The 25,352-nt window shown below is 40.1% G+C and overlaps 1 protein-coding gene across 3 annotated transcripts in view; it reads left to right on the top strand.

Moving 5' to 3' along the window:
• LOC110826925 (uncharacterized) overlaps nucleotides 1-24,738 on the top strand; it is a 34,511-nt gene extending 9,773 nt beyond the window's left edge. For all 3 annotated transcript variants that reach the window (XM_022058060.2, XM_087349591.1, XM_087349590.1), the window contains exons 2-24: nucleotides 7,217-7,434; nucleotides 8,095-8,221; nucleotides 9,135-9,520; nucleotides 10,019-10,186; nucleotides 10,931-11,123; nucleotides 12,167-12,383; nucleotides 12,606-12,761; nucleotides 13,329-13,506; nucleotides 13,977-14,145; nucleotides 14,736-14,905; nucleotides 15,257-15,365; nucleotides 16,004-16,176; nucleotides 16,894-17,032; nucleotides 17,220-17,479; nucleotides 18,211-18,384; nucleotides 19,678-19,857; nucleotides 19,971-20,177; nucleotides 20,405-20,659; nucleotides 21,251-21,577; nucleotides 21,823-22,084; nucleotides 23,218-23,364; nucleotides 23,449-23,599; nucleotides 23,847-24,738. In XM_022058060.2, the coding sequence (XP_021913752.2) occupies nucleotides 7,263-7,434; nucleotides 8,095-8,221; nucleotides 9,135-9,520; nucleotides 10,019-10,186; nucleotides 10,931-11,123; nucleotides 12,167-12,383; nucleotides 12,606-12,761; nucleotides 13,329-13,506; nucleotides 13,977-14,145; nucleotides 14,736-14,905; nucleotides 15,257-15,365; nucleotides 16,004-16,176; nucleotides 16,894-17,032; nucleotides 17,220-17,479; nucleotides 18,211-18,384; nucleotides 19,678-19,857; nucleotides 19,971-20,177; nucleotides 20,405-20,659; nucleotides 21,251-21,577; nucleotides 21,823-22,084; nucleotides 23,218-23,364; nucleotides 23,449-23,599; nucleotides 23,847-24,011 (4,485 nt within the window). In that variant the 5' untranslated portion in view covers nucleotides 7,217-7,262 and the 3' untranslated portion in view covers nucleotides 24,012-24,738. The remainder of the gene's footprint in view (nucleotides 1-7,216; nucleotides 7,435-8,094; nucleotides 8,222-9,134; nucleotides 9,521-10,018; nucleotides 10,187-10,930; nucleotides 11,124-12,166; nucleotides 12,384-12,605; nucleotides 12,762-13,328; nucleotides 13,507-13,976; nucleotides 14,146-14,735; nucleotides 14,906-15,256; nucleotides 15,366-16,003; nucleotides 16,177-16,893; nucleotides 17,033-17,219; nucleotides 17,480-18,210; nucleotides 18,385-19,677; nucleotides 19,858-19,970; nucleotides 20,178-20,404; nucleotides 20,660-21,250; nucleotides 21,578-21,822; nucleotides 22,085-23,217; nucleotides 23,365-23,448; nucleotides 23,600-23,846) is intronic.
• The last annotated feature ends 614 nt before the right edge of the window (nucleotides 24,739-25,352 follow it).

Raw genomic sequence — 25,352 nt, 5'->3', positions numbered from 1 at the left:
ACTATTAATCATTCAACAGCTCCACAGAATCTGTGTACTTATTTCTGAAACAATGTTTGTTCAGTGCACATGAAGTGGGTTTTGTTTGACAACTCCTTGAAGCAGAAATTCGGCTTCACAGTTCCGCATTTCACCGCGTGCTGCGGTGTGTTGGGTGAGATAGCGGTTACCAGGACGACTAAGGAACAATGCGTCATACATCCGGTTACATGACTTTACTTTGACGATGTTGTGAGGGTTATAACCTTCCAAGCCTGGCAAACAGAAATTTGGCGACATAAATTATTCAAATGCTTTTAAACACCTGATATTTCCGTCGGAAATGGGAAGACGTGACCTGGATAATATTTTAAAATGGACCGCGGCTGATTCGTCATCAGTCCTAACCGATTCGCGAATCTGACCGAACACGTTGGCAATGTTGCAAGTGTTTGGCTTGTGTTAAAAGGTACCCCGTTTGAATTTTACCAGTTACTGGTTTAACTAGTTCTGATTTTCGGGCAGGCCTGTGTGCCAGATTATAACATTGCAACAAGTCAGGAACTTTTTCATTTTTCCCAGTCATCATGCCTCTGTACATTCTTATCCTTTCATCCTATTTTCCTTTAAACTATTTATTAGATATAGTGTCGTTAAATAATCCAGAATTAAACCGAGAAAATGTTTTTACTGCAGTTACTGCTGCTATTACACACGTGCTTACTACCCGCTTGGCAATTTTTTCTCGTTGCTGGTTGGTTCTCACTTTTTTGGGGGGCCGAAGCCATGTTATGTTTTATGCTTCAGACGCCTTATAACAGTTGTCAAAATATTTAAATAGACAGGACAATATAAACGTTCATGTTTTGAATTTAATGTTCCCTGACAAAGATGGATTAAAAACTAATTATTAATCTAGTAATGAATAAAAATGATATTTCCATCGGTGAACTCCTTGGCGAGTGAAATATATTCACGAGCGGCTCCTAACGGTCGCGGCTGAAGTCTTGGTCATGCCATATTGAAAACATTTACCTCAGATCGTGCAGTTTAGTCCATAGTGTGAGTTACGTGAACCTTCTGTTTGTTTTTCAAGATTTCGTTCTATTGTGAAATAGCATATTTTTACTCAATTCACCCAAGTTGTTAGCCCATATCTATAAATTTAAGTTATTTAAGTAAATTTTTAACAATTAATAACTTTGGTATACTGTAATTTAAATAAAGCTACAAATTATCTATTTTGAGGCCCCTTATAATGTGAGGCACCACGAGGTAGCTAACAATTAAATCCGGCATTGATGTTTCGTGTTCCAGAACAATGTAAGGAACTTCTCTAGAAATCTTAATCGAAGGCACCTGCCAAGATCGATACACAGAATCTAAAAATGATCGATATTTTATTAAGCTACGAAACTCAATATTTCGTAGTTCCAGCTCGTCCGCTAGTTATGAAATCTAACGAGGCAGAGTGGTTAATTTGAGAGAAAGTAAACCAAAATTTAAAGAACCTGTCTACAGTTCAATTACAGTCAAAACATGCAAACATATCACGCAAGTTCTGTTATGCAACTAAAGGCTGATAAAAATGTGTACCATTTAAGAAGCGTAATCCCTTTATATGAAATCCATGTATTTTTTAAATCATATGTACTTCAAAATAAAGTCCTGTGAATATAGGTAACAAATGATTCTTGTGTTTTACAGCCATAAATATGCGTTTTAATTCATACCCAAAAGTGGTAACAAGTTTTAATTATATTGTAATACATCAAAGGGAAATATATTGTGAATTAGGTCTACCCATAAATAAAGCATTGTAATCACCTTGCTCGTAATATTGATGGGTGTACATGTTTAGTCATGGCCTAGCTCCGCTCTCATCTTTAAGGTGCATGGGAGAGATAACTTGGGACAAGAATTTAATTGGGAAGAGAGACAACTTGCAAGACCTAGGCGTAGATGGAAGATGATATATTAAAATGCATCTGAAGTAACTGTGACGTAGACTCATAAATAATATTAACAAATCAAAAGAAACCAGATGAGCGCAAACCATGGACAATTGTTAAAGAGTGGAAATGTTGGCTAGATTCATCTTTGACAGGATCGGTAGCCTGCTTTTGTGGACATGGTAATGAACAGTTCGGAGTGACTGTTGACTTCTCAAAGACTCTGATTCACAAAGGTCTCAATTAGTTTATTGGATAGTTAGTTCAGTAGACAGGTAAATAGTTAGCTATAAGTCAATGAGTCGGTTAGTGTAATAGGTCGGGCATTAAAGAAATTTTCAGGACGTTTGTTTGTTAAATGTATACTTAATTTTGTGATTTGTTGTTCTTGAGATACGGAACACAACTGTTCTTGTAGGTAAAAATGTATGAATCTTTTCATCAATGCAGTTTTGTCCGTCCCCCTATTACCTCTTCGCTCTTGTGTTACAAATTTGATTCTTAACAGTCCGCGTTCAAATTTTCTCTCATTACGTCTTTAGGTTGTACCGTTTTAAGGCAGGAGCCCGAGTTCCACAGCCGTACGAAAAACGTGTATAATTATAGTTTTGTATATTTCACGTTTTTAGACACGAGATGTGAAACTAAAAGATTATGAACCAAATGTTAGCAAGTGTCACGAAATTTATATGTCAAGAGGTCGTAAATTTGATTTTTTGCTATCGTAACCATTTTGGAAACATTTTGTTACTTCATATTGTATTCTGGTGACAAGACATCAAAAGTACAAATAATTTTGTCTGCGTTTGTTTATTAACTACTGAAGTTACTGTTAACTTTTGCCATTAGAATAATAATGGTGGCATTGATTCCGCAATGCTCGGAGTTGTGTTTGACTGACCTAGTTCCTCGCCTACACAGGACTGACTACGTTCTGCACTGTAACTCTTTGTTAACAGAATAGCGAATACTTGATGATACCCGTGTGAAGCTTCTGTTGAACGTTGTCTTGACACTTTCTATGCTAACGAGTATAATGGCACAGCACTTGGCCTAATTCTTATAGTAATATAATTATCGCATAACTAACTAAAGCTCACGTTTAGCACTGTAACGAAATAAATTATATTATATCTTACATAATGTATTGTAATCATCTGGTACTGAACTGTTGTACGTACTAATGTCAAATAAACTTCTCAGATAACGTAAATAATGACAGAATATTTTAACCTCTTGAATTACATATGGCAATTAATGTACGGTGCTGAAAGAAATATACAGCGAAATATTCTACTATCAATTCATTTTAGTTCTAAAATCTAAAGAATTTGACGTTCAAATTTTATGGTTTTTTGTATCCATGGTGCCAAATCTTGTAAATTCCAAATCACTGTGTTTACGAAAACGTATAGTTGCCTAGCATCGTTACAGGTTTGTATGGGTGAGTCATGTAGCTCGCATTTGAGATTATGAAAATAGGTACAAAATTATGGTTGGAGTACAAGTTGAAAAGAAACAGATTTGCGTTAAATTTTTACGAGTGTCTACAGAATAGTAGTGTTATATTATCATCTAAAAATTATGTAACACATTCTCTTCTTGCATTTTATGTATGAGAGCTTCATAAATCTCAGTCTCTAAATATGATAAATGTAATTAGAACTTATAACAAATGATAGCGAAAGTCTTCATACAATTCTGATCGCATAGCAGTTGTTGCGAAACAGGATCTCGGTGAAATTCCGAGAAAAGTGTCATCCATCACGCTACGGCTTATGCAGACAGTGACAAAGCACAACACTTTCTCACACTTTCATTAATAATAGCGGAATTGCAGCCTCTTTGAAGTTAACGGTGAATTAACCAAGCATGTTGGAATGATAACGTTCCGAAAAGGACGACACATACATATATTTAAACACAACGTGACAGCAGGGTGGAGATTATTGCATAATGAGGAGCTTTATAAATGTACTCTTCACAAAAATTGTATATATTTGTGTGACAACTTCAAGGAAAATGGCGAATGCAGCACACATGCAAGAAGTTTAAGGTAAATACATAAATCTCCTCAGAAAATCTGAACGGAGCAAGTCTTTGGAGACCAATGAGGGCTCTTAAGGATGTAGGGTGTTTGGGTATAGACTTAATTTATCGAGATGAGATTTTAGGTTCTCACGGCGGTGATTAAAGAGATGGCTGCCTTTTGGGTTATAGCTCCGTGTAGTCTGGTATTTCACCAACGTTTCAGATCTGCCTGTTGAATTAATAATCAAGGATTATCACAAGGACTTATAAAATGTCGGTAAACTTCTACCAGACTACACGGTGCAACAAGCCAAAGGACAGTAATCTTAGATTTGTCTGGCTGAGAGTAATGTTCTCTGTTGGGCTGTTGTGAACACGACGTTTATTAAGAGCGTAGGTTATAAGTAGTTTCGAAAAGCTAAGGTTTGATGTTTGTGAAACATTAAGTGTGGAAATGTGAAAGAAAGGAGTCGTGGCCTGATTAAATGTGATGTCGAAGCACTTATCTGGAGCCTGGAGACACGAGAAGCCTCCGTCAAGACAGCGCGTCTCCAAATAACAGATTTGACCTCGTGACTCCGCTCACCAATACGAAGCAAGATACTAACCACTCAAACGCCAAGTTCATTTTAAGTACTGTTGAAAGCAGATACTTTACTTTTACGTAATTTTGTCTTTTCTTTAAAAGCATTTCTCTGGATAGAAAGTAAAGAAAGCTGTAACAACTGCTGAGTATATTTAGATTCGAATATAGGTTAGAAGACCATGAAAAATGATTAACTAAAAAAATACTTAAGAAAGGAGATATCGTGGCCTATTTCTACGTACTTTATTAGCTTATACATTCAGGGACAGACGAAGTTGACGAATAATCTTATGATCGCAGGATCGAGTTTTAAACCCGGTACCCCCGAATACAAATCGGATTAATTACATCTCCCAAAGTTTCATATAGTGCATAAGTGGATATGGAGCAGCAGTGGAAAACCAAAGGACTCGGAGAAAAACTTGTCCAACTACCATTTTGTTTACACAAAACCTCACATGCACTAACCGGGGCGCGGGACGGCGAATAACCGTGAGACCTACTGCGCAGCCGCAGCTCTTACGCCTAGGCTGATCTACGACGTTAAAGTGTCCTATTAAGAAGTGTTATGGGAGACAGGCTGTTGGCACTGAAGATCAAAGCGATATAATACGTGAGTGTGGGACTTTGGTGGAATGGTTACTGGTAAACGAAAACTGAAATACCATGAGAAAGACGTGCCCCAGTACCACTTTTTCCATCACAGATATCATGTGAACTGTTCTTACGTACATTCTTCACGGCCGTTCGCGGTGGATGTGAGTTAACATTGAGTCCATGCTGTACAATGACAACCCTTGTGTCGAATTCAAGTACTGGATGAGCTGAACATGCAGAACGAATAGTAGAAATGGGAAAGGCGTACTACATTTTGCTTAGAAAACCTCGAAGGACGAGGCTACTTGGAAGAGAAAGGTTTATTTTGTTGGTGGATACCGAACGTCGTGATTAAGTGGTTAGCAATTCTGCTTTATTGTCTTGAGGTTCCGGTTTAAGTCTCGGAGCCGAGACGGCTGTCCTGGCTGAGATTCTTCGTGGGTTTTCAGGTATCTAGACCGATTCTTTCTACATTGTTTTCGTCTCGTTACTCACTGATCATACAACGTATAATTTGACGCTGTCACCGTCATTATCTACTGTCAGTGTCCGTTTGTCTGTAGATGAGTGGTCCTCAACCAGTGGCCCACCGATATTTTAGCAAGTCGTGTACATTTTTTAAATAGATTACTGCTTAAGCAATAAAAAATAAAAATTACCACATTGAGTATTTAATTTTAAGCTAGAAAGGCTAAGAGTAACAAATAAACAAATTTAATAAAGAAAATTTAGTAATACGCGAATCTGTTCATGATAGTCAATAAGTAAGTAGTATTTTTGACAGGTTTTCTTAAGTCTGATAAATTGTCGCCATTTGTAATCCGGTAGCCCTCTAGTTGATAGTAAAATGTGAATGTGGGCCCAGGTTCTGGAAGGTTCTGTACCTGACAGACGGTGAATTCTGCAGTCAGAACTGTGGAAAAACAAAAGATAGAGTGAATTCTGCGGTGCGCCTACCTCTCCTATAATTATAAAGAATTACGTGATGATGATGTCACGCTGCACTGCGGTTAGTGACTGCAACGAACTGGTCCATCCCGTTGTAATGAAATTCCGGTCAAGCAATTGTCCTGGTTCAAGCGAAAGGGTCACACACCCGGACTCCGTTTCCTGGATTATGTGGGTGTTTATTTACGAAGAGGTAAACGGCTGACTCACCTACTATTAGTTAACATTGTAGCTGGTGATCGCTGCTGAAATCACAGCTCAGCTATCAGTGGCTGACGAAACGTAATTATGTTCTGTGACGAATTCCTGTACATATCTCTACCAGAAATTTCTGATGACAGTTTGTTTAGCTTCTTCCTTTAATGAATGATCCCTTACACAATAAATAGTTTCTAATTTTTATACATGTCAAATAGTAAATTTTTGAACGTTTCCACGTTTATATTTTCGATAACTTGCGTCAGAAATTTTGAATATCAGCTGCATTGTGAATAACCTTTCTAGAAGTCAGTTTGGTTTAAAAAAATCCAAATAAATCATTTAGTATTTAGACCAGTCATAAGAGGGCAACCCTCATTGTTTCATGACCGTGATCTAAAGATCTTTTGTGGTGGATATTTAGTCCCAGGAAGTTGAAGTTGACACCGAAACCCGTGCTGTGGCGTGAGAAATTATAAACTCCATCTGTTGGTTATACAAAAGCATACCCAAAAGTTAAACCGTGGTATTTTTCGTGTGCTATTACAGCGTGTTTCGCAGACCGCTTATAATAGATTTTTCCACGTTCGTCAAACACTAATTGTTCGCATTTATTTTTATACAAACCCGCATTGTAGGACAATTTACTGTACTTATTATTATTGTTTTATTTATCTGCATATCTAGTTTGGTTTTCCAGAAAATATCTCCTCTTCTAGACACGTGTTTATTCAGCCTAACATACGTAAACTTGACTGTAATATAAGGTAAACTATATGAACTCCGAAGTATATTGCTATATGCACACTCCATCCACTCTTATGCATTCCAACGTAGGTCTAGATGTTTCGCTAAGCTCCTGTTTTTTCATGCCTGCAGTTATGAGGTTTATCCTCAACGAACACATTTTCCTTGTCTTTTCCAGATCTATTGTTTGTCTGTACTTCGTGGTGCTGTTGGGCGTTGCTGTCATGTGTTACACTCAACACCTGCATCCCCCAGTGGAAATCGACCCCCTTCCCACAATGCCACGCGTCAAAATGCCCCACATGCAGCCGGAGGAGATGACAACTTTCATATCACAGGCAGAGACCACCATGTCCGAACGCTTCGACAACTTTGAACCCGCCATCTATAACAAGGGTAAGCAGTGTTTGGTTTTGCATTATCTAAAGAAAAGAATATAAGATGTGTAAGATAGGGAGAAAGACGAAGGAAGGAAACTAAGAAGCAAAAAATTAAAGAAGAATATAATGAAGAACGGAAGACGATAGGAAAATAGGAAGTAAACGAAAAAGATACCAACAAAGGAAGATACAAAACAATCAATACAGAAAGTATGTAACAAAGATAGATAGAAATAAATTATAATACACCGGTCCCATTTTTCCCTACAGTACGAATAATTGTCTACGAATTTAATTAGACTAGTAACCATAACGTCTGAAAATGCTTATTTAAGATGTGAGCCATCTTCATGGCTCGGAGTGGTCTTTCACCTCCATCTCAACGATCTTTGGAGAAGCATTATATTCGAGGTATGACTTTAGATACTTTATCCACAAATAAGCTCAGCTGGAAATGTATCTTCCGTTAACCGTGATTTATCTGTCACTGGATCGAAACTTTCAGTTTGAAATGCACATCTGATTAACATGGACCGCTATGGAGCTATCTGCTTTGTTCCACTTCGCTGTCGTGACGTCACTACAGAACGCTCTGGGTTGTGCCACTTCATTAGTGACGTCACTACAAAGCGATCTGGCTTGTTCTACTTCGTTGTCGTGACATCTCTGTTTCCAGGAGTGGTGCAGGATCCGGGCACCCCCGCTTGGTTCATGGCGGCGTCACACTTCACGTCTCCCTCCGCCAGGAACCTGAGTCATGTGGCTCTTATATCCGAGGAAACAACAAAATACATCGTAAAAGCGTAAGTTGCAGTTGCCTTTAATGTAAAGCCAGCAGAGTCTGCAGCTAATAAATATTATGAAACTTAATTATACATTTCTGTTTACTGTTTTAAATTAAGTTGTAGCACATGTGAAGTTGGGGCCCGAAAATAGAGAAGTATGAGACGGGCGGAGAATGTAGCACGCGGGGAATACATGATAGAGCACGGATCATTTTGGACAGAAACCTGAAGGGAGAGACCTTTCAAAATATCTCGAAAGAGATAACAGAAAACTCACAGAATGGTTATTTAGTTAAGAAAAATACGTTAATGAAACTTTGCGTAATAAAGGACGGGGAATTTCTTAAATAGGTACGATGCTACGAACTTCTCAGGTAGGAATTTACTCTTTTGAGTTATTTTGTCTTGAAAGACAGAAATAAGTACTTGAGGGATGATTTGTCAGAGAATTGCGAAGTCCGCGAAAAATTATGTCCGGCTATAGTTATTATGTTTGGAAGCTTTCATTACCATGTTTACAAGAGCGACTACTGGTTCCTGTAGCGAACCAGATAAATCTTATTTAAGATACATTTTCTTCTCTGTATGCCTAAGATTCTTCTCTGCTGGCTTCTGACTACACTTTATCATTAATTTCTCATGTGTTTTATGCGTACTATGTGCCCTGTCTATGTAATACTCAGTAATTTGATCATCTTAATAAAATTTGATGAAGAGGAAAAATAACGAAGTTCTTTGTTATGTAAAATCGAAAGGATTCGGGAGAAGCGGTCGATGTCTCTTTTAAGATATCACTGCATTCGCTTTGGAAGTCTGAAAAGAAACTCAACAGTTACCAGGATGCATTGTATCAGTCCGAAAATCAAATTAGGTGTCTCCACTTCAAAGTCCCAAATACACGCAGCTAATTAAGTACGAAAATGTCCGCCAGGTTCAAACTTTCCCGTGATCAGGTGAGCTACGGTCTGCCGATGATGGACGTGAGGGACACGTCGCTGGGAGACCACTGCCCTCTGGAGGTGGATTTTCCCTGCCAACCGCGCAAATACCGCGCGTTTTCTGGTTACTGTAACAACGTGCAGAGTCCGCACTGGGGCAAGGCCAATACGCGTTACCTGAGGTTCTTACCCGCCGATTATAGCGACGGTGTGAGCTTGCCGCGAGGTAGCGGCGGCTCAGATCCGCTGCCCAGTCCGCGCGAGGTCTCGCTCGCTGTGCATAGGGACGAGGACCTGCCACACCCACACCTCATGGCCATAACAGCTGTCTGGGGCGAATTCATCTCTCACGACGTGGCGCACACCCCGCAGATGACAGGTACTACGTTCAACTTGTTGTGTCTCATTCATTTCACCATCTTTTCTTCCATATTCTGTCTTCTTCGTTTTATAAACTCCGTGACTCTTTATTTGCAGGCGCTTCCGCAACCTTGAGGAGCGCCTATCCCAGAAGAACGAGATATTTATTCTAGTACAGAGGTTTTCTACGTCCATATTAACACAAAGAATAGCAGGAATTGACTGGAAGCCTTCAAACAAACATGCTCTTCCCCACTTTAACGCACCCTGCGCCTCTGTGCCGCGGAAGTGTCCCGCATTACCTATTATTATATGTGTTTGATTCTTTTTTATTCTTCATTTACTGAACGAGAGTAGATCTAACTAGTGAACTTACTCTTAAGACCTGGACAATATTATTTTCCAACATTTCTCGTCAGACACCCAAGGCTGGGACAACATCGTCTCGGCTTATATCTTAGGTTATCACTGTACCATGCTATGACATGCAATTCAAAGTATGTAATGGGTGTTTCAGGATTTAAAGGCAAGCGTCTCAAATGCTGCAGTGTTAACTTCAGTGACTTCCACCCAGAGTGTTTCCCGATTCGTCTCCCGGATGATGATCCCGTGCACGGGAAGAGCGGGGAGAGATGTCAGGAATACGCGCGGTCTGGAACAGCCCCTCGGATAGGCTGTACTCTAGGTGAGAACAAGCTGCAGTGTGTGTCAGGGTAGAAGTCAAAAGAGCGAACTGATTTTCTGCAAGCGTTGCGCAAAGACGATGCGCTCCACTTCGCGATGTAGTCACATGTGTCTTGCTTCATGTTCTGAAGGATCGAGGTTTGTAATGTCCGTCCGGAAGCAGGCTGTACTGACTGAGATTTTCATGGATTTTCTCAGTCTCTCCAAGCGAGTCCTGTTTTACCGTTTCCTCATCCTACCCTATTATATGCACCTGTCGCCAGTAATTTGGTGCTGAGATAGAGGTGGTACATGAACAAATAATACCACTGGACAACTACTATTAATCCAGAAAAGTCTGTTAAACAAAAGTAAAATTGTAAGTCATCACTGAATACGTGGAGCTACACCTCCACTTCCACAAATGTTTTTAGTGTATTGCTTAAGTAAGTGCAGACAATTCTGCTTTCAAAGCACTCGTCTTATGAGCAGCAAACATTTTAAAACTTCCTGTTATACCCGGACACAATGCTGGAAATGAATTTCCAAACATCCTTTTGCAACTTTCGTCACATCATTTCGTTTCTGAAATTTTTATACACACCCCATAACGCCGTGCTGTACCGGCAACTTCTCCGACACGGCCGTTGTGCGTGTTGTCTAAACAAGGCCTTCCTTTATGATTTTCTGTAGCAAAGAGGAGGTTTTATGTTAGACTTTCAGCGGGCACTACATTACTGTTCTAATTAAACGTTACTTTTTACAGGACCCAGAGAGCAACTAAACCAAGTGACATCATTTCTCGACGCGTCAGTGGTGTACGGTAGTTCTAGAGACGAATCAAATTTGCTAAGAACGTTCAGTGGAGGTGAAATGAAGACGCAGACTGGGCATGGCGGAAAACAACTGCTTCCTGCCGATGACAGCAGTGTTGACTGCCGATCCAGTGGCACCAAGAGGTGAGACGCAGGCCATTGCCAAGCTGCCCTCATGGCGTGCATTCTCGTATTTTATATGGCCATTTCCTGCTTCATCAGTATCATTGTCATTCATTTACATTACATACACGTGAATTAAATGATCAAAGAATTTTATAACGTATTATCACTCTAGACCAGTCAGTAGGCTGTCGTCACTAGGTTACGGTCAAGACAACGGAATTTCATTTTAGATAATGCAGGGATTTTTTCTTTGTCACCTTTTCCAGACCGGCTGTGGGACCCAACCAGGCTTCTATAAAATGGGTACCAATAGCTCGTTGTCTGATAATAAATCGGCCAAAGAAGGAAGGTGGCTACTGACCTCCGTCTTGTACCGAAGTTAAAAAATAAATGGATCTATAACTCAACTTCAAATACATTTTATAATTAAGCACAGGGATACTGCGTCATTACCTGGTGCTAAATTAAATTCAGGAATACGTTATTTTTGCTTTCATTTTTAGAGAGTGTGATCTTATGACCAACATTTGCATTCCAACTTCATGTCATACCCCCACTGCATAAAATAATTTTTCGAACATCCTTTCGGTACTATCGTAACATCACTATGAATGTTCACAATTGATTTTTAATGAACCTCCTCTCATAAGATTTGTATGTTTGATACCAAAGTTTTATGAATTTGCGCTACTTATCTCAGAACGCCGCGCTATAGCGGCAACTTCTCTGACATTGGCGTTATGCGTGTTGTCTGAACACTGCTGTGTTCTTATGAAGACAGATCTTCAAATTGGCATTACTGAATATTTTAATGGTCACTTGGAAGCAATGTCTGGAACCGATACTAAAATCTGATTTAGTTTTCTTCAGATAGTTTTAATTCAACCCATACAAGTTACTCTGTTGATTTTGCTTGTGTCCTATTTTAGTGGAGTGGAGGGGAAAACTTCAATGCATTCTTAATTACGACACTTATCCCCAGTACCCATTAGACGGGCAGTACCTGTCGATTTACCACAGAACCTCGGCTCTTGAAAATTCATGTGTGTGCTCATTGCCAGGTGCTTCAAGGCGGGAGACGTACGTGTGAACGAGCATGTCGGGTTGGCCACACTTCATACTCTGTGGCTGCGGGAACACAATCGGCTGGCCGAAGCACTGCAGCGCCTCAACCCCCACTGGGGAGACGAGACGCTATTCCAGGAAGCACGGCGCATTGTGGCAGCAGAGTTGCAGCATGTCACGTACACGGAGTTCCTGCCGCTCGTACTGGGACAGGTAAGTTTCGGGGGAGTGATTCTCGAGTTGAATGTTTATGGACAGAGAATTTATAAAATGGTTAAATTTGTGAAGAATGTCAGTTTGGAATGACGATTTAACCAACGGATTCTTTACGATGGGTGTAAAATTCAAAGAAAACAAAATTAGTGTTGCTGGTGATTAGCCATCGGCTGTAACATGAATGTTAACTTCAAGAAGACTTTGATATATGAATTGCAGAACACAATGGACCAGTATGGGCTGCAGCCTCAAGCCTCCGGCCACTTCACCGGATACGACATCAACGTGAACCCTGGTATCGCCAATAGCGTGGCAGCAGCTGCGCTGTGGTTCGTCGCCTCTCTCATACCGAAGAGCCTCACCGTATTCGATAATGTGAGCCCTAACCTAGTAATTTCTCTGTAGAATTTTTACCTGCGGGAAAGTGGCCCTGGATTTTAACGGCGACACTGGACATTTCGAACCACTACAGTAGGGACATTTTTTTAGGAAAACAGCAGTGTGTGTGTGTGTGTGTGTGTGTGTGTGTGTGTGTGTGTGTGTGTGTGTATGTATGTATGTATGTGTGTATCACTATGCCCCACCCCCAGGTCGAGTTATGTAGTGGTTATAAAGATGTTGCCTCCTTCCATTCTTTAATATTCAAGTAAACACGCAGGTCTGAAATCGATAATCGACTATCGACCTCAGGCGTAAATAGTCAAGCATGGGAATCAAATTGATAATCGACTATCGACCTTAGGCGTAACTCTAGTTAATCCTGGGAATTAAATAGATAATCGACTATTGACCTCAGGCGTAACTAGTCAAGCATGGGTATGAAATTGATAATCGACTATCGACCTTAGGCGTAACTATAGTTAATCCTGGGAATGAAATCGATAATCGACTATAGTCCTCAGGCGTAACTGCAGTTAGCATCGGAATATAATGTCGTTATAGGTAGGTCGCAGTACGACCGACAAGTCCATGATGTCCTCATTCTACGCTCCGTTTCAACTCTATGAGCCAGGCGGTCTGGACAAAGTGCTACAGAAATTGTTGCACGCACCAGCCCAGAGGGAAGACGAATTTATAAATGAAGTCATGACAAACCACATGTTTCAGGACTCTAAAGAAGGTACGAACATTTAATATTCACTACATTTCGGGTGATTGGTTACCATTATAGCGACTTGTTTTTAATTTCTGACGTGAATTGAATTTTTAATAGAACCCCGGGCGTTTTGAATACTAGGCCAATATGCTAACATCTAGACCCATAAATGGAGGTTGTTCAAGCTCTACTTGGCTGCTTACCTTGCAGCACAGGGAACCATATGTAACTAACGTCTAGGTTTGGTCGAAAATTACCCGATAAAGTTCTTCGTGAGGAACTTCTATAATTTCCCTTCATAAGTTTTACTTTAATTCTTCTTCTGTGTGGGTATTTGTTCTCTGGACCTTATTCTCCGAATTACCCCATAAATAAAAGTCGCGTGTAGTAAAATCAGGTGAACATGTTGGTCATAAACTACGACTTATTTGGTCACCAAACACCCCTTACGTTGTATTTGTGTCTGCATGACAATTATAGTGGTGTGTTTCCAGGCAGTGGACTTGATATCGCGGCCCAAGTGATACAGCACGGCAGGGACCACGGGTTGCCCGGATATACACGTTGGAGGCAGTTCTGCGGTCTACCTTCTGTTACCAGCTTCCAGGACCTTAACGGCGTCATGTCGCTTCAAGTCGTGTCTTCACTTCGTAAAATATATAGGTGTGACGAAGGAATTTGGCAGTTTCATTAGTAATAGTGTGTTGTCAGGGAATATAAGCTGTAGAAAGAAGTACCATTTGCCTTCTCCCCTCCCCGTAAGGCCACAAGTACCGTGAAAACAAGAATGAACGCCTTCAAGTGCAAGTGAAATCACAGCACAGACGCTGAGAGCAATGTCTGCCCACGACAATCTGTGTTGTCCAATGGTGGCAGAGGTCCGTGACAAGGTTTGATTCATTGTATGATTATTTTGTGCCCTAACAAATATTTTATATAAACGATGTTTCGGGAGTTGCTTATATTCGAATGCTCACGTGACTTATACTGATACTTATTTTAGATTTTAAAGTATACTCTGCAGGGTACAAAACAGCTCTAAATTTGTTTTTCACGTCACATCCTATGGATGTGTTATAAAATTGTTCACATGGCCACTGATAGATAGCGGCACTGAAGATGACGTCATCAATAGCGGGCAAGCATGCGTAAGTTTTGCCCATATAAAGCGATTTATCAAATCTTCTGATACGAAAGTCGACTGATTTACGCTGCGCGGCAGAAGTGCTCATTTCGAACGTCTGTTATTATAGGAATGTGAGTGACATTGACCTTTTTACTGGGGCTCTCGGAGAGACGCCGACGGAAGGCTCGGTCGTCGGGCCCACATTTGGCTGTCTTCTGGGACGACAATTCCATTACCTGCGACGTGGCGACCGTTACTGGTACGAGAACGACATTCCCCCTTCGTCGTTTTCCAAAGGTAAACAGTGGCCCTTGGTTTAAACCCTCCGTGTATGTTTTGGATAATATTCGCCCTTAAGCACCACATTAAAAGTTATATCACGAATTTTGGTAGTAGAATCAATGGCATCCATTGTTTACTCCGGGTTTGCCCCATAGCCGATCTTCACGTCGATGGCCAATCTACGTTCAGTAACCACGTCTGGGAGAATGTAAACGATATTGCGACAAAATATGTTTTTTGAAAGAGAAAGCTTATCGACTAAGAGATCGATATTCATATTAGCAAATTTGAAGTTTGGATCCAAAATATAGAATGTATGTTCTGACCTGAATAAGTTACCTATATTCTTACATTCCTAATTTTCAGAACAGTTAAATGAAATTCGTAAGACCAGTCTAGCAAGGATTATCTGTGACAACGCTGATGGCATCCGCGAAGTGCAACCATTAGTGTTCCTCGACAAGGATCCATTCTTGTGAGTACGTCTACCCGACGTTGTTTCTATCATAACTTGTTTAATTATAACATTACAGACGATTTAGTATTAGAACTTTCTTTGGCCCATAGGAAGACTGAACTCAAATTTTATTATATCTGGAATTGAGTATTAGAATAATTCGCAATAGACTATTCAACGTTAAATCAAGTAATATAATAATTTTACAACATTATAACTGTACAAATAAGCCGTTTAAGTAACAGTTTTAATTTTGGTTATTTCTCTTAATTCATTTATTTTTCTGACCTCTATATGTACAGGTGTCCCAAAAAAGATGTATATACACATTAAATGTATAAATAGAAACATTTTAATAAAGTAAACCATTACATACGTCATAATTGGCAGTTAATTAACGAATGTAGTATTCAAAATGTCTACCGTTAGCTTCGTGGCACAGATGACAGCACTGAGCAACCGAATGATAAAGTTAATATTCCATGTGTGAACATCTTTTTCACGTGCCTAATTGATAGGATGTGTGTTAATGCTGAATATTACGTCAAGTCACTGTTCAAGAGTTTGTTTAATTGAATTTAATAAATCCACCAAAACAAGTCAGTAAATCCATTTTCCGCGCCCACTGACTGGTACGCTGGTTTGACTGTTCGCAGAAACGCCATGACAGCGTGTTCAGGTAGAGTGATCAGGCGCTTTGATATGACGCCCTGGAGTACTAGCAACCCGCATTTCATAGTATCAGGAAGTTTGCTCGCAGACTCCGTGGCTCGGGCAAAACGAGATGTTCACAGAATACTACAACAGGAAATGGAACTCTGGGAGCAACGTACGTTTGTCTTATGAACCTTTTCGATAAAGGTAATGCTAGACGGATTTTATTTGAGCAGCTGGCCGAGCAATACCCTGCTGACACCAAAGCTCATCATTGAACACTACCCTGGGCCAGTTTAAATCACCCCAGATCTTAGTATATTATCTCCCGAAGATGCATCTTAATGTTATCCTCCGATCTTCTTGGTTTTCCAAGTAAATATTTTCCAGGAGATTTTCCTAGTGAAATTCTGTAGCCTACGTATTCCTTGCCTTTTTCGTCCTTGTCATATGTCCAGTTGATCATAGCGCTCTGGTTTCATTATCCTCGCAGCGATGTATAAATCTAAAGTTTTTGTCATGTATCCAAAATTGGTAATTTGAGCCTCAAGCGTTTTGAATATTCTTCACAGCACTTTTTATAAATACGTCCAATGTTTATTATTCGCTTAACCAAGCACATCACATATTTTAACATTTATTCATTCATTCTGCATTTTGCCGATAGAGTGTATTTGTGGGTTTCACAACATTATCAGAATAACCAGAGATTATTTTCTATAATAACATTAACCAATTTAATTTTGTAATAGAGATATGTTGGGTTTACTTCGAGGTAAGGACTTAATTTTAAATACTAGCAATGCCCGTTTAAATCTAATACCAATGCTTGTTGCAATAGCCGGAAACGTTTTAGAGACATACGATAGCGGAGTATTTGTGTGTAACGCAGGTCGAACCGCCGATCCACTTTCTCCTGTCGGAACAGCGTTCAGTTTTAACCGTCCGAAGAGACAAGCAGCTGAAATCGCCAACACTTCGCTCATACTTCAATTCGCTTCCGCTAGATTCGTGAACAGCTTCTTGCAGGGGTAAGTATAGTTAATAGTCTCTTTAAATCTAGTTTTGTGCCCCCCTTCGTTGTACTTGAGACTCGCAGTTCCTTATTAGAACATTTACCCCATTTTCCACTACCGTCAGCTGAGTCAGGACCCCGGGATTGTGTGGCACAGACGTCAATTGCTACGTGAACGTTTTATTCTCTGATGGTGTGTTCAGACAGCTCCAGGACCAGGAGTCAGGACGCAGCGTCGTGGCTCCCCGGGACTTGCGCGAACTGATGGCAGTCTTGCCAAACGTGGATCTCACAGACACTCTGGAGATCCCCCGGGTGTTCCGCTGTGACGAGCAGACTCTACCCTGCGACCATACCAGTCGCTACCGAAGCACCACTGGCTGGTGCAACAATCTGCGTCACCCAGAGTGGGGCAAGTCCCTAAGAGCGTTCGTAAGACTCCTACCACCAGCTTACAATGACGGTAAAGTTTTACGCAACTGTTATAGAATTCAAAGTAGAAGACGAAAAAGTGAAAAATGCGGTCTACACCTAAAATTATCAAATGGGATTTGAGCGCGCTTTGACGTCGTGCTGACGCGTGTGTTGATGGCCATGGAGGTAATTTCGAGCATTTGTTGTAATATGCGCAATAAAAAATCCTCCCTGAGTCAAACATTTCACATTTATATTATGTTGTAGCATTGCAACTTTTCACATTTGAATCTATCCTATTATTTGTGCCAGATTATTTATAAACACTTTCTATTAAAAAACTTTAATTTCGTCGTAAGTCATGTTTATTTTAAATTTTTACCCAGGCTAAAGGTCTCATTCAGCAAATACGCCTTGCTTCTACATAAGATTTCCAAAAAGCAAAAGTGCAGAATAATTTGTTTAAATAAGTGTCTTTCTACATTTATGCACCATTAGTCTGCATAATTATTTATTGCAGATAAAATTTATTCACGTAACTAACCAGCAGTAGAAAGACATAAATTCTGTTTATGACGTAACTAATAAACATCACAGAAATTTTACCCTAATGACTGACGAATTGCATTTTCTATTATTATGTAAATATACATTGATATAGCATAAATTAATCCCTTACGTAAGTAATAATTATAACAGGACTAAAATTGCCTCACAATCTGCCATAATTTTATATTTCATACAAATAAAGCAATAATTGTGGCATGAATTACGTCGCAGGTGTTGGTAGCCCGAGAGCCTTGTCTGTGAACGGAAATCCTCTGCCCAGCCCGCGCCTGATCTCTGTGAATGTTCACCCAGATACCAGTCGCCCCCACGTGCGCTACTCCCTCATGTTTATGCAGTACGCACAGCTCCTGGACCATGACCTCACACACACTCCGGTTAACAAAGGTTTGTCATCCAGCAAGATAACAATGCAGTGCCAAGTTTGTATTTCGCAAATTCCATAACAAATAGGCACGTCATATTTGGGCTAACAATCTCCGTAACTTATGTGCGATTTTTTATAACTCATTTGGAAAACATGGTACCTAAGACTTTTGTAATTTTAAAACAGCCATAGAACCCAAAAACTAAGACAGGAAAGATATAAACAAGACTGCAAAGATGCCGTTGGTTAAGTACACAGAAGTTCCAGAAATGTTCTTTATTCCACAATCTGTGGTTGCGAAATCAAATACAGGTAGCCCTCGATTTACGCCGGGGATGTGTTCCTCGACGAACCGGCGTAATCGGAATCGGCGTAAATTGAAACTCTTTTATAATGTAAATCAATGGAAAGTCAATGACATGCGATCCCAGCACCCAAACATTGACGAGTAATATAATGGCATTACATCTAAAGCTCTAAAACAACGTAAATAAAATAAAAGGAATTTAAAAAATAAATTTTATACACTTACAATCGGCAATTCGTTGGTCCCTGCGATTCTCTCATGTGATTGATGTGTACATTCATCTCTGCTGTTATGCGATAGTTGCATTCATGTAAGACGCTGACCTATAGAAAATCGCGTAGTAAAAATAACCCCGGTACCTCCGCAGAGATTAAATTAGTCCTTTGAAAGTTTAAAGCGCCAGGAATGAAATTCCATAAGAGCAAACTCGCATATGCAAAAGTTTGCATTTCACAAATAGCTTTTATCGATTAATCGATCTCATTGGAGTTAACGCGTTAATGAAATATACGAAATTGTAGATATGAATGTATTTATAATTTTTATTCAAAATCAGCGATGTAAGAATTACGAAGCAATAGGAAGCAGTACGAGAAATATTGTAAAACGTTATAAATAATAGTATTTTTTCCCACCTTTTGACTTGCTGGTTTCAAAATCGGCGTTATTCTGATTCGGCGCAAATCGAGGGCTACTTGTAGTCTATATTGTCATTAATAGATGGCAGCTTATCTCATCTCTTCCAAATATACTTGATTTTATCACGCTAATATAACTGGTAACTGAAAAGACCACGAAGTAAATAAATAGAATGTTACATGTTAAAAACTTCTTAATTTATACAACTTGTTGAGAAAAGGTTTGCTCAGAGTATTTACCATGTGAAACAATAAATACGTAAAGAATTTTAGCTGCGAAACAGAAAGTATACACTTGAAGACAAACCAATGTTACTTTTGACGTTTGTGTATCATTACCAGAGAGCTGAGTTTTGTCTCGCACTCAGGGTTTGTCGGCGAGTCTATCCTGGATTGCCAGCCATGTGACGCGATGACCACGGTGCATCCCGAGTGTTTCCCGATTCCCGTACCACAAGACGATCCGTACTTCCCCAAGGTAAACATCACCACAGGCAAGCCAATGTGCATTCCTGTGACGCGATCCATGCCAGGACAGCTGACTCTAGGTAAGTTGCTGCACGGCGTGACATTGGCAGTAAAGGTAAGCTTAATTAATGATTGGATTGTTTGGTAATCATTATTGGGAAAGGATTAGCTGTGAAGAGCTTTGTGACCGTAGGTTACAGGGAGCAGCTGAACCAGGTTACGGCGTACATTGACAGCTCTTTCGTGTATGGATCCGATGTTTGTGAAACGAATGTCTTGCGCTCCTTCACTGGAGGAAAGCTTAACGTCACCAAGAACGCCGTGAAGGGGAAGCCGTTGTTACCACAGATTACTACTCACCCGGAATGTAAGTCCAGCTCCAAGGTGTGCTTCCGGGCAGGTGAGTACTGAGACAAAACAATAAAACCATGTTTATAAAACAGTCTGCCCAACATTAAGAATTTATAGGTTATTATTCCGGTCGCAGAATATCTGCGAGCCTGGGCCACGTCCGAATGTAGCCCGATCTATTTGCAATCTACCATTTATCGTATTATTTTGGGTTGGATTCTGTTTAACCGTACGCTTGTTTCTCGCTGTCGAGCTGATGGCGTTCTTTGTCTGCAGGCGACGCTCGGGCCAGTGAACAACCTGGTTTGGCGGCGGTTCACACGTTGTTTCTGCGAGAACACAACAGGCTTGCCGAAGGTTTGTCAGCGCTAAATCCGCACTGGGCAGACGAGAAGTTGTACCAGACAGCTCGCCGTATCCTGTCAGCGGTCTCTCAGCACTTGACTTACCGTGAATTCCTGCCTCGTCTCTTCGGTTGGGATGGGGTCCATCGGCACGGCCTCACTCTGCAGATCGAGGGCTACTTCCAGGGTAAGGGCATCAAACCGGATAATGATGTGTACACCAGATCACTTTGGGTTTTATTCAGTGTTGATCTGGAAGAGAGAATTTAAAAAGTATGGTCTTATTATTTTATGAAAATTATTGTGCATTTTCTCTAACTTTATTTCATCTCTCTTTGACCCAAATAATCTTCCGTAGCCCGATGTCCTCAATCCTTATTATTTCTTTAGAATCACTGGCCATGCAAAGAAACAGGAAAACCTGTAGTTATGAAAACATTTCATTTTGTGTCAGACAGCAACGACAAAAAATTATCAACTGGGCAGTAGCAAGCATTCCCGGAATTTAATATGCTGTTAATTCATCATTAATTTAATTCAGATTTGTTTTTGTCACTCACAGTAAATTACATTTCGTCACGTTTTCGAAGGATTTACTAGCGATCAGTTAAGGTTATTGCTTTTTGAAATTGTGGTGACAACACAAACATTCTTGTCGTATATTGAATTTCCTTACCTCCTTCAAAACCGAGTGCCACAATCACCTTTCTATAAGGTGGTAGTTGATTCGTTTCTGGAATAGAGATGTAAGTTATGTAGCAGTACACTGCATTTATAGGTTATGATCCGGGCTGTGACGCTACCATCGTGAACGAGTTTGCGGTAGCTGCGTTTCGTTTCGGCCACAGTCTGCTGCGTCCCACGCTTCTTCGTATGGACGAGGATTACGGAGAACGCAAGCCAGGGGTACGGCTCAGAGACACATTCTTTAACCCCGACGTCCTTTACCAGGCTGGAATGGTGGACGACCTCATTCGAGGTCTCGCTGCGACTCCGATGGAGACCCTGGACCAGTTCATCACCAGCGAAGTGACAAATCACTTGTTTGAGGACAGGCGGCTACCATACTCAGGCATGGACCTTGCAGCAATAAATATGCAAAGAGGTTAGTGAGAGGAAAACTTCACTTGTATGTTATATTTACCTGCAAATCACAAAAATGGAATTTTCATAACAGAATGCCAGTGATCCGCATCATGAGTCAGGTGAATCCAATACAGACTGAAATCCATTTTGATATTTTCCTCCTTTAATGGTTGTTCTTGTGTTGTAATGGTTATAGAGCAGTAGTGTCAGTCTAATATGGGTGAGGCACTGAAACAGCATCATTAAATATACATATGCTTACAGCTCGAGACCATGGCATCCCTGGCTACAATGAATACAGGGCCTGGTGCAATCTGACACGGGCAAGAGATTTTGATGACCTGAAGCGGGAGATTCCATTTCCCCTAGTAGAGCGTCTGCGTCGGCTCTATGCTCACGTGGATGACATAGACTTGTTCCCCGGAGGATTAGCGGAAACACCTCTCATGGGTGGTGTCATTGGGCCTACGTTTGCTTGCATCATTGGGCATCAGTTCAGACTTCTTCGACGATGTGACCGATTCTGGTCAGTACCTTGAGAGATGTCGATTACACTAAGATGGTTCTGGGTTATGATACCATGTAATCTTGTAGATGGTTATAAACATTTTGGAGGGACTAACCGCTATCCTGAGCCACGTGAATCCAGTCCATACTGCCCCACCCTACTTCTATAAGATAAATAATCCGTGGCGTAACAGCCCTCTGAGAGCCAAGGCCGACTAGCTGGCGTTCACATGCCTAAGCAGGAGTGAAGGATCATCCAACCAGATATAGGGTGACGTGTGGTCAGCACGACGAACCCCCAGCCATTGCTAGTTTTCACAACCGGATTACGCTACTCATTGTAGCTCCCCAATTTCCTCACGATGCTGGGTTGGCACCGATAACATACACCAGTCGAAAATCTCATGAGAAATTTCTTTCCCTGAGACTTGAGCCAGCGCGCATTCCGTGTCGCCAGTCCGAAGGATGCTGCCTCAGACCGCGCGGCTACAGCACGGGACACTTCTATAAGATATATGTTAATATTATATGTCCATGTCCCACGAGTGGTCTCTTTCCTTCATGCTTTTGAACCAAAACTTTCTATTGAAATATTCTAATTCTTATGTAAATCTATGTTTTTAAATATTTATATTTTATTATTTGAGTCATCTCTATAATTGTTAGATCTTGTAGTCTATTATTTCCTCTTGTGTTTTGCAATGTGTATTCACATTCTGACATTACTCTGTTTGCCTCTGTAAATCTCGTTTATCAACATCGTCCAGTTATTTTGTTGTTGCAGTGTGCACACTCCAAGAATAGCTGAATGTAGCCAAATATTAACTATGTTGATTAATCAAAGAGTATGAGATGAGAAATACATACAAAATTTTAGTCAGAAAATTTGAAGGGAAGAGGTCAATTGAAATGTCTGGGTGTAGTTAGGGATAATGTTAAAGTGAACCTTAAATAAATAAGGTGTGAGGGTGTGTACTGAATTCATGCAGCTCAGTTTTGGTACCAGTTGTGGGCTCTTCTGTACATAATAATGAATCATCAGATTCCATAAAAGATGAATTTCTGGACCACTGGAACAGTTGTCTGGTTGTCACGAAAGACTTTGATCCATTGAATGAATATGTTGAAATTTGCAGTGTTGTATCTTTACAGGTATGAAAATGATGACCCACTAGTGCGATTTACAGAAGCGCAACTGGCAGAAATTCGTAAAGTGACATTATCCCGACTTGTGTGTGACAACTGTGACCATGTCAGCAAAGTACAACGCTCACTTCTGGACCTCTCAGACCCCTTCTTGTAAGTGCGAAAGCTTACAGTGGCTTGAGACCAAACGTTTAAATGTTATAACTTCTAACGAGCTTGACGTGCTTTGTGTATCAGGAACCCAAGGGTACCGTGCAACAACATCCCTTCCCTGGACTTGGAGCTGTGGAAAGAACGTCTGTCCTGCACAGTGGGACGCACGACAATTGACGTGGGGTCAGCCGAGCGGATATCACCTTGTGTAATGTGCACGTGCACAACTGAAGGGGTGAGTGTGAATTAAGGAAATACCTTCAAATATGCCACTACTGCTTCCTCTGCAATCATCTTCAATTAACTGCTAGCTCATCAAACATCTTGTTATAGCTGTAACACACCTGACTTGTAATCCAGGGGTACTTGGTTCAAACATCAGTCAAGCTACCAACTGTCTTGACTTTTGTCAATTAGGTGCATTGTTGGTTAGTTAAGTACATATATTGATTAAAGTGCCTCCACATTGCTTTCTCTTTCAGCCAATTTGCCAGTCGCTGAAGATCGGAAACTGTTTCAATCTGGCGAGGTTGTTCAGCCATGCAGAAGTGCTTGGCGACCATGTTTGCAAGGTGCAGTGTGCATTTGTCTTCCGTGCCCTACCCAGAGTGGTGGATCCTGTGGACAACCAGCTGGGCTTCAGCTAATGATCTACGTCGCAGATCTCATTTTATCTGAATGTTTGTGTTTGTCACATTAAGTAAATTCTGACCTTCCTTTCACAATTTTACATCTCTTTCATCTTATTTTGGATGAGGGGGTAATAGTGACTGAAATAAAACCAACTAAGCTCTAATTTTATAGCAGAAGGAGAGCTAATGGTTATAATTCTACAGGAGAACACAGCAACATAATTTAAGCACACATTAGTAAATTGACAATATTAAGAACTGATTAAAAATACAAATATAATGTTTGTCAAAGAATCTTACCAGTCTTTTCAAGAGAATCTGTCCCTTTGTACATGAAATTTATTTGTACTGTTTTCCTTAATACAAAGTTGTAATTTTATAAATATTTTTTAAACCTTCAAATTCTGTCACTTGTGGAGTGAAACAAAAATATACAGTAGTTATAATTTACTATTAAAATACTCAGTTTAGGGAACAAAATATAATTATAACTAATGTCACAACATTCAGAAGTTGCAAATTATGTTGTGCAATAAATCGTACAGTGGTGGTTATGCACAATTTCTTTTTAAGCATAGACAACAGGCTAAGTTGTGATGCTATTATCATTGCTTGCATCACTACAGACATTCTCATATGCAGCTTTAAGCTGATAAACATCCCTGATATGTATATTTGTCATAATAAATTTGTCCAAGTTTCTAGTGCAATGAAAATGTATTAGTTACTATACATATTTGAACTGATCTAATCTTTTTCAACATGAATAAGGACAGCAAACCTGAGGGCAAATAGAGTGCATATTAGCACAGTAATCAAACAAGAAAGCCTCATCTTCCTAATGGAAGTGTACTGGCTGATGCAGCCTTAATCATATTAAAGCTCATCTGAATTCAAGTTGACTTAAAATAAGCCAACTTGATAATTATATTTGATTAGTGTCAATGTGGTGTATGATTACCAGTTAAGCTTCATGTGTTCTCATTTCCACCCAGAACAGAATTTCACCATTAATTTACCTATGAAATGTCTTCTTCCCTAAGTATGAATATGTGTACAGTACATTAAGAACAACAATCATATTGATGATTCCTTTGTTGGATGTGTGACACACCAGGTAGGTTTATTTAATACTGATATTTTAGACTTTTGTTTGGGATATACCTAGTTTGAACCTTGGCCAGGTTACTGGCTTTTTCTAACAGCAGGTGAATGAAATTTGGTGAGTTAGTTCCAAAGTAAATTTATAACCCACATTTTTGTTGCGTGCCTTCTACACTGAATCAAGTTACATAGGGAAGGCTTAGTGTAATGTGCTGTCTTGAAATTTATCCCATATCTTTTGGTGACTTCTTC

This window comes from Zootermopsis nevadensis, unplaced genomic scaffold, assembly GCF_977971745.1.
Source record: "Zootermopsis nevadensis isolate Lab colony 2312 unplaced genomic scaffold, Znev_1.0 Znev_ptg000016l, whole genome shotgun sequence".
Lineage (NCBI taxonomy): Eukaryota > Metazoa > Arthropoda > Insecta > Blattodea > Termopsidae > Zootermopsis > Zootermopsis nevadensis.
This window is presented reverse-complemented; position numbering and strand designations above follow the sequence as displayed.